Raw genomic sequence first — 19,491 nt, forward strand, 5'->3', positions numbered from 1 at the left:
AGACACACACCATACACAGTATTAGGAAACAACTGGGTAATAATATCTCTAAGTACTCGCTGACCATAGTGACTACACATTAAAGGAAATGTTTGTTGTTTTTGCTGTTAAAAAAGCATCGTAAATTGGGCTCAGACGTCATGAAAATTATTTTGTGTGAAAAAGTAGCTGAACAGTTAATTCCTTTTTCTCTTAAATTCTGGCAAATAAAAGCAAATTATTTGAAGGCAATAGATTAAATGTCCCTCCAGGAATTGTAAAATTCTGCATGAACAATTAAGTAAAACGTTGCTGAACCTGTTTTTCATACCCACTGGCTCTATTTTATTGACTTAGACATAATACTCATTTTAACTTCCATCTTTAAGTTCACTGACATCAGTACAGACAGACACAGCTGATGTGTTTAATCTTTATTCTGTGCTAAAAGAAAGTGAAAGTAACTTAACAAAAAGTCCCACAGAGAAGCATTATGTTTTAAAACCAGCAGTTCAATTGTTAAAATATCACAGTTATGTCACTTCAACATTTATAAATGTTTGCTCAATCATCGGATAACGTTGTTTTAATTTTATGAATTAAATAAAACCATTAACTGACAAAAGTTCTACAGTAATTTAAAATATACCAATGTGGTTTTTCTACACAAATGAGAAAAATAATTAATGCTTGACAAGATCTGTCCCTGATCTAAACCACCATCACTTTTATTACATTTTAGTTTTCTATACAGCCCTTTTTAAAGTTATTTACAGTAAGTATATTTCAGTGTGTAACACATGAAGAACATAAACGTTAAAAGCAAATGCGCACAGATCCTTCACCAACACTGAGCGATTAAATAAACAGGAATCAAGAGGATGAAGTCAGTATACATGTGGATCATTCTGATTGCTATGGCATTAAATGATGCTACATTAGAGTGGATTATAATGGGATGGATATTGATAGGAAACACGGCAGTCTTTCTCCTCTGGAATGGATCCACACTGCGGTAACATTGTTCACCTGCTGTAAAAACTACAGAGCAAACTGTCAAATCTAAATCTGTGCAACAGAAGCCTGGATGGGGAGGGGATCTTATTGGATATGTTAGGAGGGAATACCCACTTCCACCTTACGTACATAATAACAAATATCACTATAATGCTCCCCTTTCTCGTGATTTATATAAGAGGAAAAGAAAAGGAAACACACTACAGGAATGTGTATGAGCAAATATTGCACTGTGCTCCAATTTTGTGCATGAAATGAGTAGAATAGGAAGAGACTGGATTATAACAGCATGTCCTGAGCCTCAAGCCATCTTCAAATTACAGTTGGACATTTTGACAAATACGCTAGTTCACTGGAAGTGGATGGAAGATTTCCATCACTCAACAGCCAAACATTTCAATAGAAATCGGTAAAATTGACAAAACTGGTAAGTCCGTACTTGAAGTGACCCTTTTAAATCCAATACAAAGGCACAAAGAACACCATCATGACACACTTCAGAAAGCAAACTTAATCTCCCGTTTCCTTCCTTCTCGGGTTTCCCTTGAAGCCATACACAAGCAACATAATTAAAACCATTAACAAAAAACTAAATACATTTAAGTACTTTGGATAAAATATGAATGCTGCGTTCTTTTAGGACGGTACACAACTTCATAATCTCATGTCATGAGACAACAACGCTCATATCTAAAGCAGTAACATTTTACAGAAGTAAAAGTTGTGATACAGTAAGAAACTTAAATAATTAACACATTGCTTATCGATGTCTGCTCCTATGTTATTTGTAACATGGTTATACCGTAATTTGCTGTTCACGTGAAGTGACAGGAAAAATATACTGCTATCAGCGTGTCGTGCTCTATCGAATTAATAAAATACTAAATTGTCTCTGTAACGTCCATGTTGGTAATTGTTAAATGGACTTTTTATTAAGTCTTTCTAGTCTTCTGATCACTCAAAACGCGTTGTAGTTTTCACATAACGACTGAAAGCTAATAAAGGCAGAAGAACGACTTCCCAACTCTGTGGATTATCCGAGGGGCGCATGAATGCAGCATTAAGTCCTGTAAAGTGCAATGTGTGTGTGGAGAGCCTCCTAGACAACTTTTTATAATTGATGACATTAAAAATGAAAACAGATGGATGGCTTGGGCTAGGTTTGCGTCAAGATTTCCTTTCCCCTCTTCTCTAACTCTAGATCCAATTGGTCAGGTGTTTAAAGGGAGCGGTTCTCAGAGGAGCCCGCCCAGACACAGCAGCAGCAGGATGTGCACAGTGAGCAGATAGAGGCTGAGCAGCAGAGGGGTGCGCTGGCGGGAGCAGAAAGCCCCCCGCAGCATCCGCATCAAGCTGGGGCCGCCTCTCCGAGCCTGCAGGAGAGAGGACAAGGTTACATCCAGCTCATACGTCTGTATTATTATAGTTACTTTGACAAATGAGGTGGAAGGGGACATTAGAGGGAGCCTTACTCGAGGGACGGCTCCTTCCTGCTCGATAAAAACAGCCGTCTCCGAGTGATCCTCCTCCTGTGCCGAGTGCCATGTACCCTGGCTGTGACTAATAATAATAATAAAACCGATGTTAGTGGTGATAATTGGTCAATTAAAACACATTTATGAGAGCTTAAAGATTCACTTTTTAGAGATGCAGAACAAATATTCTGAAGCACTGTTTATTAACTGCGATTACAAATCATGATCATTCACTCAACGTTAAACACATAATAATTAACAATAACAAGCAATTTTGTGATCATGTTTATCAAGTTCTTCTATTGTAATAACTAGGTATCATTGTTTTGGATTGAAAAAAGCTAATTGTCTTTAGAAGCAATCCATTTTACATTACATAGTGATTTGATCATATATACAGTATAACATTAAAGTATTGCTTTAAGTTCCCTTGTCTTTTATCTTGCATCACTTTTCATACCGTTTGAGTTGATCCTGTGTGGCCATCAGCTGCTCCTCAGCAGCCACTCTCTGCTGCATCTCTTGATCTAGCCTGAGGTAAGAATGAAATGGATTAGTATCCGTAAATGTTATCCTTAATCTTTTAAATAGTGTTTCAGGTCAAGCTTGACCTCTGCATTACCTTCCCTGCAGCTCTTTGACCTCGGCTACGTATGCATGGCTGTCTGACAGGCTGCTACGCTCCTGTGGGGCTCCGGGAGCGCTGTCCACTTCCTCTGTTCCCTGAACAAAAGATTAGAAAGGATCCACGTTATATGAAGCATCCTTATCCTATGTTCTGTAGATTTCATAGGTTTAAATCAAACCTTGTGCAAGCCACATTTCTGGAGAGTGTTGGATCAAAGTCAAATATTTCTAAGAACTTGAAGTCCAATTATTATTCCCAAAGTGAGATGTGGAACCATCTATTAAGGACACACACATCTATAATGTTCCAGTTTGCAGTCAGAAGTAGCAGCAGCTGTATACCTCTCTCTGATAGTGTTCCTGCTGGAGCTTGGGCTTCTGAGTGCGGGCCTCCTCCAGCATGGCGCTGAGTTGCCGCAGTTGTTGGTCTCTCTCTGAAAGAGTGGTGAGGGTCTGCTGCTTCAGCTGCTCCGCCTGAGCCATCCAGTCCATACGCTCTAGTCTGATAAGACCAAGACAAATTCATATTCATTCACAAACAGAAAAGCAGGGTTCCTACACCTCTAGTATCCTGGTACGTATGGCATTAATGTGTGGCATTTTCTTAATAATAAAAAAAGCAACATTGTGATTCATCAAACCTTTCTTCCCATGTCTTAGCATTTATATAGACTTTTGAGAGACGGATTAAAGACATTTATAAAACCAATTAAGGTCCTATTTTAAGATTCATACATTTGAAGTCTAATTAAGGTCTTGCCGCGAACCTTGAAACATTCTTGTGGCATTTTGCTTTTCTCTGTGTTTCTCACCTGAGAGTTTCTATCTGCCGTTTGCCCATTTCCGCCACATTCTCCAGCTGCATGATGATACTGAGCATGTCTTCATTCCTCTTCCTCTCTTCATACAGCTCCTGGCTGACTTTAATCAGCTCTCCGGCTCCAAGTCGAGCCAGCTCTGACTTCAGCTTCTTGAGCTCAGTCGCCTGTGTCTGAAGCTGCTCCAGCTGCACACAAAGAGAAGGAAGGAGAACAAATAGATGTTGGAATAGATTTCAATGAAAATCCACAAATATCATATGTTTTTGCCAGGAGATTTGTGATGTCCATAATATTTACATGTATTTGTCAGACATGTAACTCACCAGTCTCTCCCTGTCATTCTGCAAGGCTTGCAGAGCATTCTTCAGACCCCACACTTCTCCAGTGGAGCCCCCGGGGCTGCTGGGTACTGGGACGCCCCCTGCTTTACTCACCTCCTCCAGTCTCAGGCTCAGGTCCTGGGCCTTGTTCAGAGCCTGGTCCCTGCTGTCCTGCAGGGAGGCCATGGCCTTTGAGAAGGACTGGTTCTCTGCTCTCAGCTGCGTGGTCATCTCTCTCTCTGCCAGCAGACTCTGTTCCACAGCCAGCAGGTCTCTGGCCAGCTCTGCCACCCTCTCCTGAGCGTTCTCTGACTCTGTCCGCATCACCCCCGACTCCCATCGCAGCTCTGACAGCTCTTTGCTCCTGCCCTGCTGCTCCTGTCTCTCCTTCTGTAATCTCTCCTCCAAAGCCTCCACTTGCTCTCTGGCTGCTTGCAGCTGCTCCCTTAGCTTCTCCACCTCTGCACCGGGAGCATCCATCACCTGTGGTGCAGCCTGGCTTAGAGCCTCCCTTTCCACTTTCACTGCTCCCACTCTCATCTCTCCGGCTCTGATTACACTCTTTACCTGACTTTCTAATTCCGCAATGCGCGCTCTCTGAGCTGCCAGAAGCTGCTTGTGCTGCGAGTCCTTCATGCTCAGGACTTGGTTCAGTTCATCGCGGTAGCCGTGGAGCTGAGCAGACAGCTGAGACCTTTCAGCATACAGGTCGTCTCTCTGGACCAGCAGAGAGCGCAGCTCTTCTTTCAGGCTGTTGTTCTCCCCTGCCGCCTCTTGGATCAGACCGTCCTTCTCCAGCATCACCTGACACACACAACAACATTCCTATATCATCAGCTGGGCATACAACTCACAGAAAACATGAATGAAAGGGTCTATCAAAAGCACCATTACAAGCTCTCTGTGCCTGACATCTTTTGGTTGTCTAAAAGGTTTGCAGAAACGTGTCTTAAACTTCATAGGAATTAAGCCATATGTTCTAATAATACTTAAAGTTACAACATTTTTTGCAGGATTATTTTTGAGACTATGTTTGGAGTATTTAGGATTAAAATACAACCTATATCTACTAGTCAAGCTACCATCCCTCAAACACTTCAGATGTCAGGATTTTAATACAGAAAAGAAAAGGTATGAACTAATGTGTAACTCAGAGAATCATTTCCCTTTTGCTGCGTCTCATTATTGCTTCTTAAACAAGGAGAGCTTGTGAAGAGTGCTCAGGAACTAACAGCTTTGAGCAATTCTTTCCAGTTCCTGTGAAGTATTACATTACTACCAATACTCTAAGCTTTAGGTTCGTGTGTGTTACCTGCAGGTGTTTCTCCTCCAGCTGTTTGTACATGTTGAGCACTCGGTCTCTGTCATCCTGCAGGGAGCCCATGGCCTTCATGAAAGAGTCCAGTTTGGTTTTCCTGTTATTGCTCTCCTCTTCAGCCTTTCGCAGTTTTTCTTCCAGATCCCTCAGTTCCCCTCTCCTCTGCTCCAGCTCCTCCTCAGCTTCCTTTGCCCTGCCGTCGGCCTCCTTTCTAGCCTCCTCTGCAGCCTGGGGAACAAAAACAACCATGAGGAGTGAACAATATAGGGAATGCTGGAGATAAAAACCTATAAATACCTGAGCAACAGCATGCTCCTTCTCTCCCAGCATTTCCACTTCTCTCCTTTCCTTCTCATTTAACTCAGTCTGCAGACTCTCCGTCAGGGCTTTAGAGGAGCGCAGGTCTGTCTCCAGTTGCTCCACGCTCAGACACAGCCGCCTCTCTTCGGCCTCCCGCTCACTCAGCTCTGTCCTGGCTTGGTCCACTTCACCCTGCAGCCGCCCGACAGCCTCCTCCAGAGCTCTGGCCCTCTGGTTGAGACTCTCCGCCTCTCTTTTCAGAGCGTGAGCTTCACTTTGTGCAGCCTGCAGCTCGGATGTGGTTTGCTGCAGCTTGTTTTTCACCTCCTCTAGGGCGGCTTGGCTCTCTGACACTTTCTTTTCCTCCCCTTCCAGTTTCAGCTTCAAATCTCTCTCTGCCTTCTCCAGCCTTAAAAGAAGAAAACAAATCTTGTAAGTTTTAAGCTAAAAAGCAAAAATACAATCAAGGAAAAATGGAAGAGGACGTTTTTACCTGTCAACTGATAGCTGAAGTTGCTGCTTCAGAGCAGATTCTCTCTGAAGCTGTTCTGTCAGATCCTTTGCTCGTGTCTCAGCTTCCCGCACCTCGGCCTCCTTACCCTGCAGAGAGTCACTAAAGCGAGTCTCCCATTGTTTGGTCTCGTCCAAAACTCTGTCTCGGTCGTCCTGCAGTGAGGACATGCAGCGCGAGAAGGCAGCTAACCTGGCCAGAGACTCGTCCAGGCGGGCCTGCAGCTCCTGGGCTCGTCTCTCGGCTGCTCTTGCGACCTCTCTGGCCTCTAGGGTCGCTTCCTCTTCCTTGTCCCGCTCTCTGTCCACCTCGTCCAGTCTCAGCTCCATCTCCTTCAGTTCGCCTCCGAGTCTGAACCTCACAGAGTCCAGGGTCTGCTCCGCCTCTGCTTTCATCGAGGCCTCTCTCTGTTGGACGTTCTGCTCCATGGTACTCCTCTCCGCCATAGCTACGCGTGCCTGCTTCTGGGCCTCATCCAGCTGAGATGTACAGGTATCCAACTCTGCTTCTGTCCTTTTCAGGTCTTCTAGAGTTTTAGAAGTCTCCAGTTGGGATTGTTCCAGCTTATTCTGGAGCTCGTTGTAACCTTGCTGCAGCGCCTTAGCGTCTCTACCCATCTCGCTGATCCTCTCCTGGTACTTGATGCAGTCCCTCTGCAGCTGCCGGACCTCCAGCTGCTTCTCCCTCAGCAGCTCCTCCAGCTGCCGCGCTCTGCTCTGGCTGCCTTCCCTGACCCTCTGAGCGGACCTCAGCTGCTGCTCCAGCTCCCTCTGCTTCCCAGACTCTGCTTCTGCTTCTGCTCTCTCTCTCTGTGCTTGCCTCATGTCCTCCTCCAGCCTGGCGGCCCGGTCGCTCTCGCTCTGAGCCTCGGCCTCCAACTCGGCCCGCTCCCTCGCCAACCGCTCCACCTCCCGCTGCAGCTCGGCCAAGTGCTCCCGGTTGTCCGCCGCCTCCTGCTGGTAGTCTGCGATGCTGCCGTTGAGCTGGGCCAGCTGGTTCATCAGACGCTCCTCCAGGTTGTCCTTCTCGGCTTCCAGGCTCCTGAGCAGCACTTTGAACTGCGCCTCCCTCTTCGCACCCTCCTCCACCAGCCTCCTTTCTCTCTCCTTGCCCTCTTGGAGGCACTTCTCCAGAGAGGCCACAAGGCTCTCCTTCTCTTTACTCTCCTGGAGATCTCGCTCAAGAGAGGCCAGCTCCGCTTTGAGTCTAGCCTCCTGTTGCTGCCACAGTTCCCTCTCTGCATTGACAGCTGCTTCCATCTCCCTCATTTGCTCCTCTAATAAAACTTGAACACTTTCAGTCATTTCTGCTTTTTCTGGTGCAGGCGCTGCAGCTATTTGTTCAGCTTGTGTTTCTTCCAAGGGTTTTTCTTTGTCTTCATTCTGACTCTCATCAGGCTCTGCTGTGGTCATGGTTATACCGGATTGCTGGGCAGTGACTACCTCTTCTTCTTCAACAGCTGCATTAGTTATACTGTCCTCTATCGGTTCTGTTTGGGCAAGCTGTTCCTTCAGTTCCTCAATCTGCTGCCCCAACGAGTCTCTTTCTGCCACAGTAGCATCCAAGTCAGCTTTCAAAGCCCCCAGCTCATCCTGAAGTCTTTCAGCCTCTGCTTTGAGAGCCCTTCCCTCTCGCTTTACCACGGTCTTGTCCTGCATCTCTCTGAGTCTCTCATTCTCTTCCTCTAACTCCATTATTTTCTGCTGCTTTCCTTTGGCAAACTTTCTCATTTTGTCTTTCACCAAATCCACCTCTTTCTGTGCCTCTTCTCCTTGCCTCTCAGCTTCCTGCCTCCCGGCCTCGTGCGCCCTCACCTTGGTCGCGAGGTCCTTCCTCTCCTGCCGGGCGGCTTCCAGGACTCGCCTCACTCGCTCGGCCTCGTCGCTCACGTTTTCGTACGACTTGAGCAGTGTCTCGTACTCGTCCTTCATGCCTTGAACCTTCTCCTCCCATTCTCTGCAGGCTTTGGCGGCCTCTTCTCTGGCCAGCTCCACTTCCCTCTTACAGGCGTCTTTCTCACTCACTATGCCCTCCATGGCCAGCTTGAGGCTCTCGCAGGACGATCCTAAGCTTTGGTTTTCTACTAATGTCCGGTCAACTTCATCAATCAGTCTGACTCTTTCCGCTCTCAGCTTCTCCAGCTCATTTTCAGCGGACTCCATTTTGTGCTTCAGCTTTTTAATGAGCTTCTCAGTTTCAGCCAGCTGTTCCTTTTTGGTCTTGTTTTCTTTTAAGACCTCTTTGCGAGAAATCAGAGCAGCCTGAAGTTTCCTTTGGAGCTGCTGGACCTTTGCCTCGCTGTCTTTTTCTTCCTCTTGCTTCTGTGGAACCTCGACCTCTAACCTCTGGGATTTTTCTTGCTCAGCATTCAGTTCTTCCTGTAAAGAAACTATGAGCTGATCCTTCTGAGACACGGTGTCCTGCATCGAGTGTATGAGAGACTTCTGCTCGCTAAGCTGCTGACCTAGCTCCATGATTTCAAGGTTCTTATTGTCGAGGAACTCCTTGAAGTCCTCCACCTCGGCCTGAAGAGTTGTGATGGAGGATGTAGAATCTTCAGATGTTGCTTTTGCTGCAATCTCCATCTCTGCTTTCAGGGTTTCAGCGTGAGCCTCAGCTTGGTGAAACTTTTCTCTGAGGTCATTCACTTCCTCTGAGAGTGCGTCAATCTGTCTTTCCTTTTCTCGTAGTGCCTGCAGCTCTTCGCCCAATTCCAATAATTCAGCCTCCTTCAGTGACAAACTGGTGTGGGTTTCCTGCAGCTGCTTCTCGAGCTCTGCGTTAGCCATCCGCACGCTCTGGATGTCTCCTCTGAGGGCTTGCAAAGACTCATCCATCTGTTCAGAAAAGAGCGACTGCTCTGCAGGTTGCTGGACCGGATGACTGGCTTGTGGCTGTGATGAATCTGTCTCTGACGTGGCAAAATCCACCCATTCCTCCTGGACCCAATCACTTGTTGCTTGCTTTTCCATGTGTTCAGCCAGTTGCTTGGCCTCTTTGGGCGGCTCAGTGCTCACTTGTTCTTCTAATTCTCTCAATTTAGTCAGAAGCCCTTCCCTCTCCGCGCTCTGCTCCTCAGATCGTTGTACGAGCTCGCTGTATTCTTCTTTCTGCTGCTTCAGCTGTTCCCGGTGGTGCCTGTCTTTCTCTTTGGCTTTGCGGATGGTTTCCTTGCGAGATTCTTGAGCCTCCTGAACTTTCTTCTGAAGGGTTTCGCACTCTGCTTCAAGAGAGGCCACTTGGGACCGTAACGCAGTTATTGCAGGGGGACCGTCAGCCTGCTGAGAGTTTTCAGCGTCTTCAATTAGCTTTTTATTCACAGAAAGTGTTTCAGTGAGAACTCCATCCTGTTGAGTCATCTTCAGATCGAGGGCCTCAACCGCCTCTTCTTTGGTTCTCAAAGTTTGTTGGAGTTCGAGGAGTTTGGCCTCCATTTCCTGGATCTCCTGCCCTCTGGATAGTTCTGCCTCTGGGATGTCTGCAGGAGTTTCAACCTCTCGCTCTTTCAATGTCTTCACTTCTACATCGAAATCAGCAACCTTCTTCATGAGCTCTTTGCGTTGCACAAGTGCAGCCTGCAACTTCTTCTTGGTGGTCATCAGTTGGGTCTCCAGCACTCCTTTCTCCTTTCGCACACTAGCGAGTTCATCATCTACAGGAGCGCCTGAGTCTTCAGAACTCTCTTTGGGTTTCTCGTCTCTGACTTTCTCAAAGTCTACTATCTGCTCCTTCAGCGATTTGACTTCACCATTTCTCTGGAACTTCTCTTCCTCTGCTTGGAGGAGTTTTGCTGACATACTGTCATTGAGCTCCGTCGCTTCTTGCTCCTTTTGTCCGAGAAGGAGTTGCAGCTCGCTGATCTCCGTGTCCTTCTTTGATAGAGTGTCATTGTTGAGCTCTGATGTCTGAGAGTATTCCAACATGCTGTTTTCCATCTCTTGGAGTCTCCTTTCGAGCTCAGAGGAGAGGAGCTCCCTTTCCTCCAGCTGAGCACTGAGCATCCTGACATGCCCCTCCTGCTCTGAGAAAGCTTGTTGAGCTGTTTCCAGATCTGCCTGCAGGGCCTGGATCCTCTCTTCCTTAGTTGTACTTCCACTGCTCAAAATGTCTATCTGTTCTTCTAGAAGCTGCATTTCAACACCGTATTTCTCCGCCCCAGAGCTGCTGTTCTGAGAGAGCTTTTCCATCTCCTCTCTGGTGGATTGAAGTTCCTCTTCAAAACTATTGGACTGGGATTCTGCTTCTTCTTTGGCAGCAGTGAGATACTGTGTCTCTTCTTCCAAGCTCTTGATGTTCTCCTGTGACTCTGCAGCTGCCTCTCTGAGCCCCTGAAGCTCAGCCAGAATCTCACCGTACCTCTTCTGAAGCTCCTCAGCTAAAGCCTGAGCAAAGACCTGACCAGAGGATATGCTGCCCTCTGTGGTGGAAGAACTCTGCTGAGTCACGTGAACTTGAACCGTCTCTCTGATAATGACAGAGGAGGACTCGACTTGAACTGTGGAGGTTTCCTGCTCCATGCTCGTCGCCTCCCAGGACTGCAGCTGGCTAAAGTCCTGCAGGTTGGACGGCCACTCTTGGCCTCCATCTTGATTCAAAGCTTCCAGGAGGGTCCAGCTGCTGTGGGCCACCTCTGAATCACTACTGGCCACCATCTCATCTGAGGAGGCTCCTTTGGATTCTTCCGGGGACTCAGACTGGTCTCCGATGAGCTCTGGGCTGCTCTCAGTACCAGCAGACATGGAGAAGACTGACGTGTCTTCGGCAACTAAGGTGGTTTCGTCGTCACGTGAATCCTCCATGAAGCCAGAAAGAGCTGCAGAACTGTCATGGGGGGGCGTATCGGCATCCTGACCCTGATCTGGGGTCTGTTCGTAGTTTTCAGACGATGCAACCCCACTGGCGCTCTGCTCAGTGGCCTGTCTGAGGGACTCTCGCAAGGCCAGCAGCTCATGGTCTCTTTCTAAAAGCTGCTGCTCTAGTTCCAGTATGTGCTCTGTGAAAGACAATAACAGGAGATGGTATTTAAAATGTCTGTTACTTCTTGAATTCTCAAAATGTAATTGAATGGCACACTGATTTTGTTATTTTATATAACTGCTGTCACAAAATAGAGAACTCAAAATCTACAGCAGTAGTAGTAGCAAATCACTATAGTTGTAAAATAAAGGTTGTGGAGTAGAAGTATAATGTAGCAAAAAATCACTGGCTGATAAGTTATAGCTCAAATCTTTCTTTTTTAAAGTGGCCTAGCCACCAAGAGCTCTTGATTTGTTTGATTGTATGTATGCTTCCATTTAATGTATGAGTTTTATCTTGGAAAGACAAATCCAATTTGTGTACCATGTTTAGCTTCAGTTGAATCCTGGCCCGATGGTTCAGTCACGTCATCTCTTTCAGGTGTCTGAAACAAAAACAAAAATTGCAGAATTACATTTTTGTTGACCTTATTATTAAAACATATACTAAAGAAACCCTTTAAAAAGCTTGACATGGCTTCTATCATTGTCCTTAAATCTATGTCAGCACTATATATGGCCTTAAGTGAAGACGGGATAAGACAGTAAGGTATAACAGTTGATCAGTGCAGAGGGGATAAGGGACATTTCATTTCAGAGGATAAGAGCAGTCAACTTGCCCTTTACTCGCAAAATAAAAGCTGACTGTGCAAACGGTACATCAATGAAAGTATAATGACACGGCTGTCTGACATTGTAGATATTAAGAACTGCTTTAGCTTTTTACACCTCAGCCTATACCAAGCTTTTAGTCCCACAATAACATTTATTTGAAGTTAAAGCATGTGCAGAGCATCACAGAGCTTATTTACAAGTTTACATTCTTCAGCCTAGCATTAGCATGATGTTTATAAATCATAGCTGGTGTGAATGCATGCCAAATGCTCTGTTTGGAATGTGATAAAACCGGATAGACCACATTTGTAGGTGGCCAGGCTCGCATTGTGATCGGTCCTCAGAGAAGTGTGACTGCGATCCGTGCAGCATGACCACAATTAAAGAAGAAAACCTGCCCAGCGAGTAGGGCTGCTCAATTAATCGTATTTTAATCACAATTACGATTTTGGCTTGCAACGATTATGAAAACAACATAATTTAAATAAAATGATTATTATAAAATTGTTTTAATTTTTTATTATTATTAGTTTTTCAGTTGAATTATACTTAAAGTTCAGAGTAATCAACGGTTAAAAACATACTGTTTAAATATTTGTTTTCATTAAATGGATGTTTTCAAATAAATCGTTTTTAATAATCGTGATATCAATTATTGACCCAAATAATTGAGATTATGATTTTTGCCATAATCGAGCAGCCCTACCAGCGAGTTGACAGGTCACCCAACTCTTCCTATCGGCCGAATGTCTTTGACAGAAACGACAGAGAGAATCTAGTCTTCCCTGACAAATCATGATTTAAAGATAAATCTGACTTAACTACTAATATGTACTTATAAATGTTCTCACTTTGTACAGAAATCACGTGCACACACAAAGTTACCATTCGATTGAAGAAACATGTCCAACTGTAAGTTAGTAAAAAAGAATGCAAACCAAAACTTTCCATTTCAGTATGGACAGTCTTATAAACTCCATCGCAATGTAGGACTGAGAGTTGTTATAATTTAATAGTGTACTTTTAGCGATTAAATACAAGGTATAAATGCAAAAGCCTAATGCATCCGGATCCAGATCATATGTAAATAGCAGAAGTTACATTGTCTTAGCACTCACTGGGATAAGGTTATGCTCCAGCTGTTGTACCCTGGCAGCGGTTTCCTCATGTTCTGTGGTATGTCTGTCAAGTTGATCTGAAAATTGAAGATTCATGTTATAGCATCTTAATAAAAAGGCTTGACACAAACACACACAACTTCATAAACAAACACATGATGTTACCATGAAGGGTTTCCATGGTGTGGGTGAGATGTGCACAGCGTTCCTCGCTCTCACTGCGTTCCTCTCTCAGCCTGGTTAGTTGTGTCTCAATAGTCTGCACAGTGTCCAGGAACAGGGAGAGGTCAGAAGGGACGGGGACTTCCACTGCTGCTTGCTCATCCTCGACAGCCAAAAAGCGAAGATGTTTCCAAATCTCAGCCAAGACCTCCCCCTTCTTCTGGGCATCTTCGTGTTCCTCCTTCAGTGAGGCCAGCTCCTGCTCCAGCTTATCTACTTCTGATTGCCCCCTCTCTGAAGCGTCCTCGCTGGAATGAACAACAGCCTCTCTCAGGGATATAAGCTCGCTTTCAAGCCGCAGTATTTCCGCCCTGTCGCTCTCTGAAGCATCCTGGCTGGCTTGTACGGCTGCGAGTTCAGCCTCTTTCATCAGAGACAGCTCTCTCTCCAATCTGGCGAATTCCATCCTCTCCCTCTCCAGAGCTTCCACATTCCCATGCTCTGCCTCTCTCAAAGCGGCCAGCTCACCACCTTGCCTCACCAGCTCCGCCCTGTCCCTTTCCAAGTCCTCCAGGCTGGATCTGAGGGCTGCCACTTCTGCATCGGCACTGCTGGCCTGTCCGCTCCACTGCTGCCTCTCCTCCTCCCGCTGCTTGGCGGCCTCGGCCAGCTCCTGCTCCATCTGCCGGAACTGAGCGGTCAGGATCTGTGCAGAAATTAGACCAGAGAGAAGCAGGACTTGAGTGGGTGTGTTTTGTGAGGCTGCGCCAAACAATGCATAATAATGTTGTGCCATCAAGACGAGGGTATGTCTGTTTGAACAGTTTTCTTTTCATCTAGCAGGAGCAAGAATAATTGCAACATCTGCATGTGCTGCCAGTGTGCAGAACAGTCCACATGCACTAAATCCAAACCGTACCTGTTTCTGTTGATCAGCGCTGCTCACTTCCTGCTGCAGCATTTCCAGCACTTGGGATCGAGAGTTGAAGGCCTCCTCGAGCTCCTCACAGCGCCTCTGTGCTGCATTCAGGGCCTGGGAGAGCAGAACAACATAGTGACCAAATGACTGTATTAATGGTGAATGAATCTGTGATGTGTGGGCATCATTTGCTATTTTACAAGCTAAAAAAACATTGCTTGTTGTGTTAACCCCCTTAAGATGATCAGAAGCAAATTCCAGTGATTTGCCAGTTATCCGTTTCCTTCAGAGTAAAGTGTTTAGCTCGTGTTCATCGGCTATGTTAGGACTAGAAGGTGTATGTATGTTTTTATGTAAAAAAAAAAAAACGGACTTAACTAAATTGACATTTCATTAACCTATGTTTATTTGCGGTAATAACAAGCAGACTAATTGATAATCACCATATTACTAAGTTGTAGCTATACAAATCAACAAAAAGAGAATAGAAAAAGAAGGAAAACCAAACAAATTCTTGGAGTAGGGATTAAATGGGTTGATAAATATATAATCCTCACTTTGAATGTAAGTTATTTAAAGCACTCTTGGATGTTGTACCTGCTGAAGCTGGCCGTCACTCTGAGACTGTGCTGTGACCCCCAGCAGCTCTTCTTCATGTTTCTGGATCTGTTCCTGGAAACGCACGTCCTTCTCACAAACCACAGCCTGCAGTTTGTGCAACTGAAAACAAAAGCACAAGAATTCATTTAGAAAGCAGAATCATGAATGAACTCTGTAATTGTTTTACACGATATGTCTATATGTTGCTATAAACATGTCACCTGTTCAGCGTGGGCACATTCCTTGTCCTGAAGGCTTTGCCCTGTGGTCCGGAGTCGCTCCTGCAGCTCTCTGCTGTTCGCCTCCTCCTCCCTCAGCCTGATCCTCAGTTCTTGGAGCTCCTCCTCGACTGCAGGACCGGCCCCAGTGAAAGAGCTGTCTGGACTCTGCTGTAGACAAAGCAGATGTTGGAATCAGATAAAAGCATTGAGCCTTATTGTTGGTTTTTAGTGAACAAGGGGCATATCTCAGTCTATATAGTAAATGAACTATAGGAACTATACAGGATACTGGAGGATGTTTTGCTACTATCATACAACCATGACCATTTGAAGTGTTCATACACACGTTTAAAGAAGAAATTACAGGACTTTACAGCACTCTCCATGTACTTTTTTCAATTTTCAAGGATTACACTCGACATGGTAGGCACTAGGGCTGCACGATATATCGTGTCGTGACGATAATCGCGATATGTGCATGCGCAATATTTACATCGCGTGGACGTGCGATTTAAAAAAATAATTTTATTTAATTTTTTTTTTAATTTAGGACTTGCGATATTAAGTAGGCAAATTTACTCAAACACGTCATGTTACAATTATTTTGCTACTTGCTACAAAAGGAAAACTTGCGCGGCTCTCATGTCAGGGGTACTTGAGTGAGTGACATGCAGGCTCTGCATGCACCAATCACAATCAAAGCAAACGGACCCCGTGATTAAAGGTAAAAACACTGAATAAAGTAGTTTCATGTATTTCTCCAGGGCAGTTTGGCGCTGCTAACCGAGCTAGCTCAGCTTGTTGCTCTGATAACTTAAGATCCAGACGTCGGTGACTAAAATCCTTCATCCGGTTCAATATGGTTAAAGAAATACCAATTGTAGAGCATGAAAGTTCAAGAAAGGATGGTTTACGGGAAAAAAACGGTCTTTTCTTCAATTCCTGTATGTTTTCACATCGCAATATATATATCGCAGGGGGAGAAAAAAAATCGCAATGTCAGTTTTTTCCAATATCGTGCATTCCTAGTAGGCACCCTGTATTAAGCCTTATTCAAACTTACTGGTGCCCCTCCTTGTCCTTTCAGCTCAGTGATCTGTTTGCTGAGTGAAGCCATCTTGGCTTTGGCCTGCAGTTTGAGTTTGGTGAAGCGGGCCTCAGCTTCGTCTTTCCCATTCTGTGGATATAAAGCAAAAAAACATAAGCGCTAATTGATAAAAGACATTGGCATAAAGAATACGATTAAGAGACTTTTGGACTCTCGATAGCAGACTCACACACACAGGTTATTTACCTTGAGCTTTGCATCTTTGTCAAACAGCTCAGTGTCTTTTTCTCGGATGAGCTCCTTCAGCTGGACCACCAGTTGTTCCAGATGAGCCAGCCTCTCCAAGGCCTCCTCAGGGGCCTCCGACTCTCCTGGAGCCTGGCCCTCACCGGCGGGGAGCTGAGGCACCAGCATGCCCTGCTCAAGGAAAGAGAGAAGGTCCGTTTATTTGTTATGGTTAACTTTGTAAAGCGAACCTGTAAAAACAGCTGAAATTGGACCAGACATCTTTAGCTGAAAAGTAGAAGACACACTGAGCAAAACTCTTCATAATGATTTTTCATATTGTACTGTTGCTTTCTCACCTGTGGGTCTCCATCTTGGCCCTCCTCTCCAGAGAGCTCCTGGAGGACTGTGGCCAGACGGCTGAACATAAAGATGCCACTGTGAGTGGGAACAATATAACATCAGTAATGATGGTCAAATGTTTCCTTATCTGCTTCTAAAACATTCATTCCTATTTACATATAGTCAATAAGTGTATTAAAGAATTCCATGTTCATGGCTCCTTCTTTAACTGTGCAGGAATTTAGTGTTGTTACAATTGTGTACAATATTAACAACTTAGAATGAACATGAATATTACATTATTTTCTATATTTTGTTATTTTCAGAAAAAGGCATTTTGCAGAACCATGCTTACAGAAATAACTATTCAACTTATTCTGTGCTAACATTTTCCCATATTTTGTAATTATTTGCCTTTCCCCCTCACGCAAATATGTGCAAAGCAACACATTGGCAGAGATCCCCGACCTATCTTCTCCGAGTTAGATCGAACAGAGTCGACTTCCTCCGAACCAGCCTGACTTTCCACTGCGGCTGCGTCACTCTTTTTGTGAACATCAACGATTATAGCTAGCTAACGCGAAAATGGACGGCAAACTTTGCAAGAGGCTGGACAACGGTGTCTTTAAAAATTAGAAGACACATATTAAGATTAAGAAACAGCAGTGTGAAGGGGACACTGTGCCAAGACACCCGGTGTTTACTCTGGCTGTAGTTTGCACAATTACAGTAAGTAAGCTAATGCTACTTAATGCTATCTAACGCTGGTAAATAAGGACAGCTTCTTAAAAAATGCACAGCTGAGTTTTTCTCCTTGACGGATGACAGCTCTACTTTGCAACCCAGTGACAGGTGGAGCTTCTTTTTTTTTTAAAAGAAGGACATTTTGACTCACCTGTTCGAGTGCTTTCCAGGTGAATGTATCTGCTTTTTATGTGATATATTTCCTCGGATGGATGTCAGAGCATAGCCACATCACCAAACATTCCCGGAAACAACATTTCCTGTGTTCTGATTGGACAGCCGGGATCTGCGTGTATAAGGGACTGTCTGCAAATTCACAGGCGTGTACTTTCTAGGGACTATCTGCATTTAATATATATATTTTTCAAAACATTAAATTAGCTTCCAAACAGTATAATGATGGCAGGACATGAACAAAGTTTGATCATGATCATCAACCATGGCAAGCAGCTTGGGAGGAGTCTGCTGCTGCTGTTTCACTACACCACAGTGTTTGTGGCCTTTGTGGGGCGCACAGTGCAGTGGATGGTGGACGCAGTGAAGTGGACCAGCCTGTTTGCACGCTACACGGTGTCAGTGTTTGACTCCATCTACAAATATCTGCACTGGGGAAAGAGGATAAGTGTCGCTGGTGGAGGTGCCAGAGATATGCCCGAGCTCTGACATGGATCATCAACATTGACTAAACTTATTTTAACTGTGTTGTCTACACCTAAGGCCAAATTGAGACAACCACAAAAACCGCACCGTGAACCTGAAGGGGATTTGGAAACTGAATATGAAGGACAATGAGGCCTTACTGAAAACATATAACTGTTTACTTTTTTAAGCTTTTAAATATAGCTATTTGTTATGTGGTTACATAATATAATATGTGTATTCCATCATTCGAATTTGTCTTAAAGCTCTTCCAAAATGTTGGAAAAATATTGCTCTATTTGTGAGGTAACAGTGTTGCTGCGTTTCGTCACTCATATCTGCTGTTAATGCAAATGGATTACAGGGAAATGCAAACTAGAGTACAATGTGTTGCCTCTTCCGAATCTCATTATTGCACTACAGCAGGTGTAGGATTTTTGATTGAAAGCTACCAGCCAAATGTTGATTTTCTTAAATCGGTGCCTGTCTGAAGCATATTTAATTTTGCTGCAAAATATATTGTTTTTGTCCAGCAGGCCAATTCTTATGTGGTATTAGTAATGAAAATCCTTGAATGAACAATGAGCTTCCTGTGGAGATTATGCTTCCTGTGGTTTTCCTGTCATAACCTGAAACTATTATCCTATTTTGCAAGTGTTATGGCCAGTTACACTGCTCCTGAATGTATTCCAGAGGCAACTACTATGAATTAAACCATTCTTTAAATGTCGATGTCAATGTAAAATTGGAAGTGAAATGTTGCTTTAAAAGGACCCACAGCTGCATTTACTAATGACGTTTTTATCTTTTGTTTTGTATTAGTGCATATATTTTAATATCAATATTTTGATAGCTCATTTAGCTTCCAGTTTATGCACTAACAATGTATATATCTGTGTTATTTGTCTGTTTGAATGACTAATGAAGTTTTAAGAATGCATTGTTGGAAACACTAACTGCACATATCTGCTAAATACCACTAACACAATACTGCTTAGGAAGAAATGTATATTTAGGAAGTGAGACTTCATTTCATACAGAAGCACTAAGACATGATGGATTTATTATTTTACTTGTTTTTGGTATTGTCACCGAGATCAAAAAGCTTTTTGCATTGTTTTTAAAGTAATTACACTAACTGTTATGTTTAATAAGTCACTGCAACAATCAGCCATGCCTTCTTGGTTTTAAACTGTGGTATCCCAATAAAATTCTCTATCGAATATATAGTAATGTTTTTATTTACAGCACCTTTAAAAACAAAGTTACAAAGTGCTTCACATGGTTAAGCAATAATACTTAGGTTTTTCAGTTTAAATATAGAACAATAGAAATGTTGGTATGATGTGGTAGGACAGTGTTATAGACGTAGTGTTTTAGCCAAAAAATAGGCTAAAACGGAAAAAATAAATACTGGGGAAAAAAGCATCAAGGTGCAAGATATGTTTTGAGACATGATTTTGATTTGATTCTGC

At 44.2% G+C, this 19,491-nt stretch overlaps 1 protein-coding gene across 1 annotated transcript; it reads right to left on the reverse strand.

Annotated features, from left to right (window-relative positions):
- Positions 1–400: 400 nt before the first annotated feature.
- On the reverse strand, positions 401–19,231 carry golgb1 (golgin B1). The gene is made up of 20 exons (XM_034074859.1): positions 17,529–19,231; positions 16,651–16,729; positions 16,313–16,483; positions 16,082–16,195; positions 15,019–15,186; positions 14,795–14,917; positions 14,198–14,311; positions 13,282–13,984; positions 13,117–13,193; positions 11,709–11,769; positions 6,351–11,361; positions 5,855–6,266; positions 5,552–5,785; positions 4,243–5,043; positions 3,911–4,104; positions 3,441–3,600; positions 3,094–3,194; positions 2,932–3,003; positions 2,469–2,556; positions 401–2,369 (listed from the first exon to the last, which is right to left on the reverse strand). The coding sequence occupies exons 2-20, from the start codon at positions 16,717–16,719 to the stop codon at positions 2,232–2,234; spliced, it is 8,811 nt and encodes a 2,936-aa protein (XP_033930750.1). The 5' UTR covers positions 16,720–16,729; positions 17,529–19,231; the 3' UTR covers positions 401–2,231.
- Positions 19,232–19,491: the final 260 nt, after the last annotated feature.

Source organism: Pseudochaenichthys georgianus, chromosome 23 (genome assembly GCF_902827115.2).
Source record: "Pseudochaenichthys georgianus chromosome 23, fPseGeo1.2, whole genome shotgun sequence".
Lineage (NCBI taxonomy): Eukaryota > Metazoa > Chordata > Actinopteri > Perciformes > Channichthyidae > Pseudochaenichthys > Pseudochaenichthys georgianus.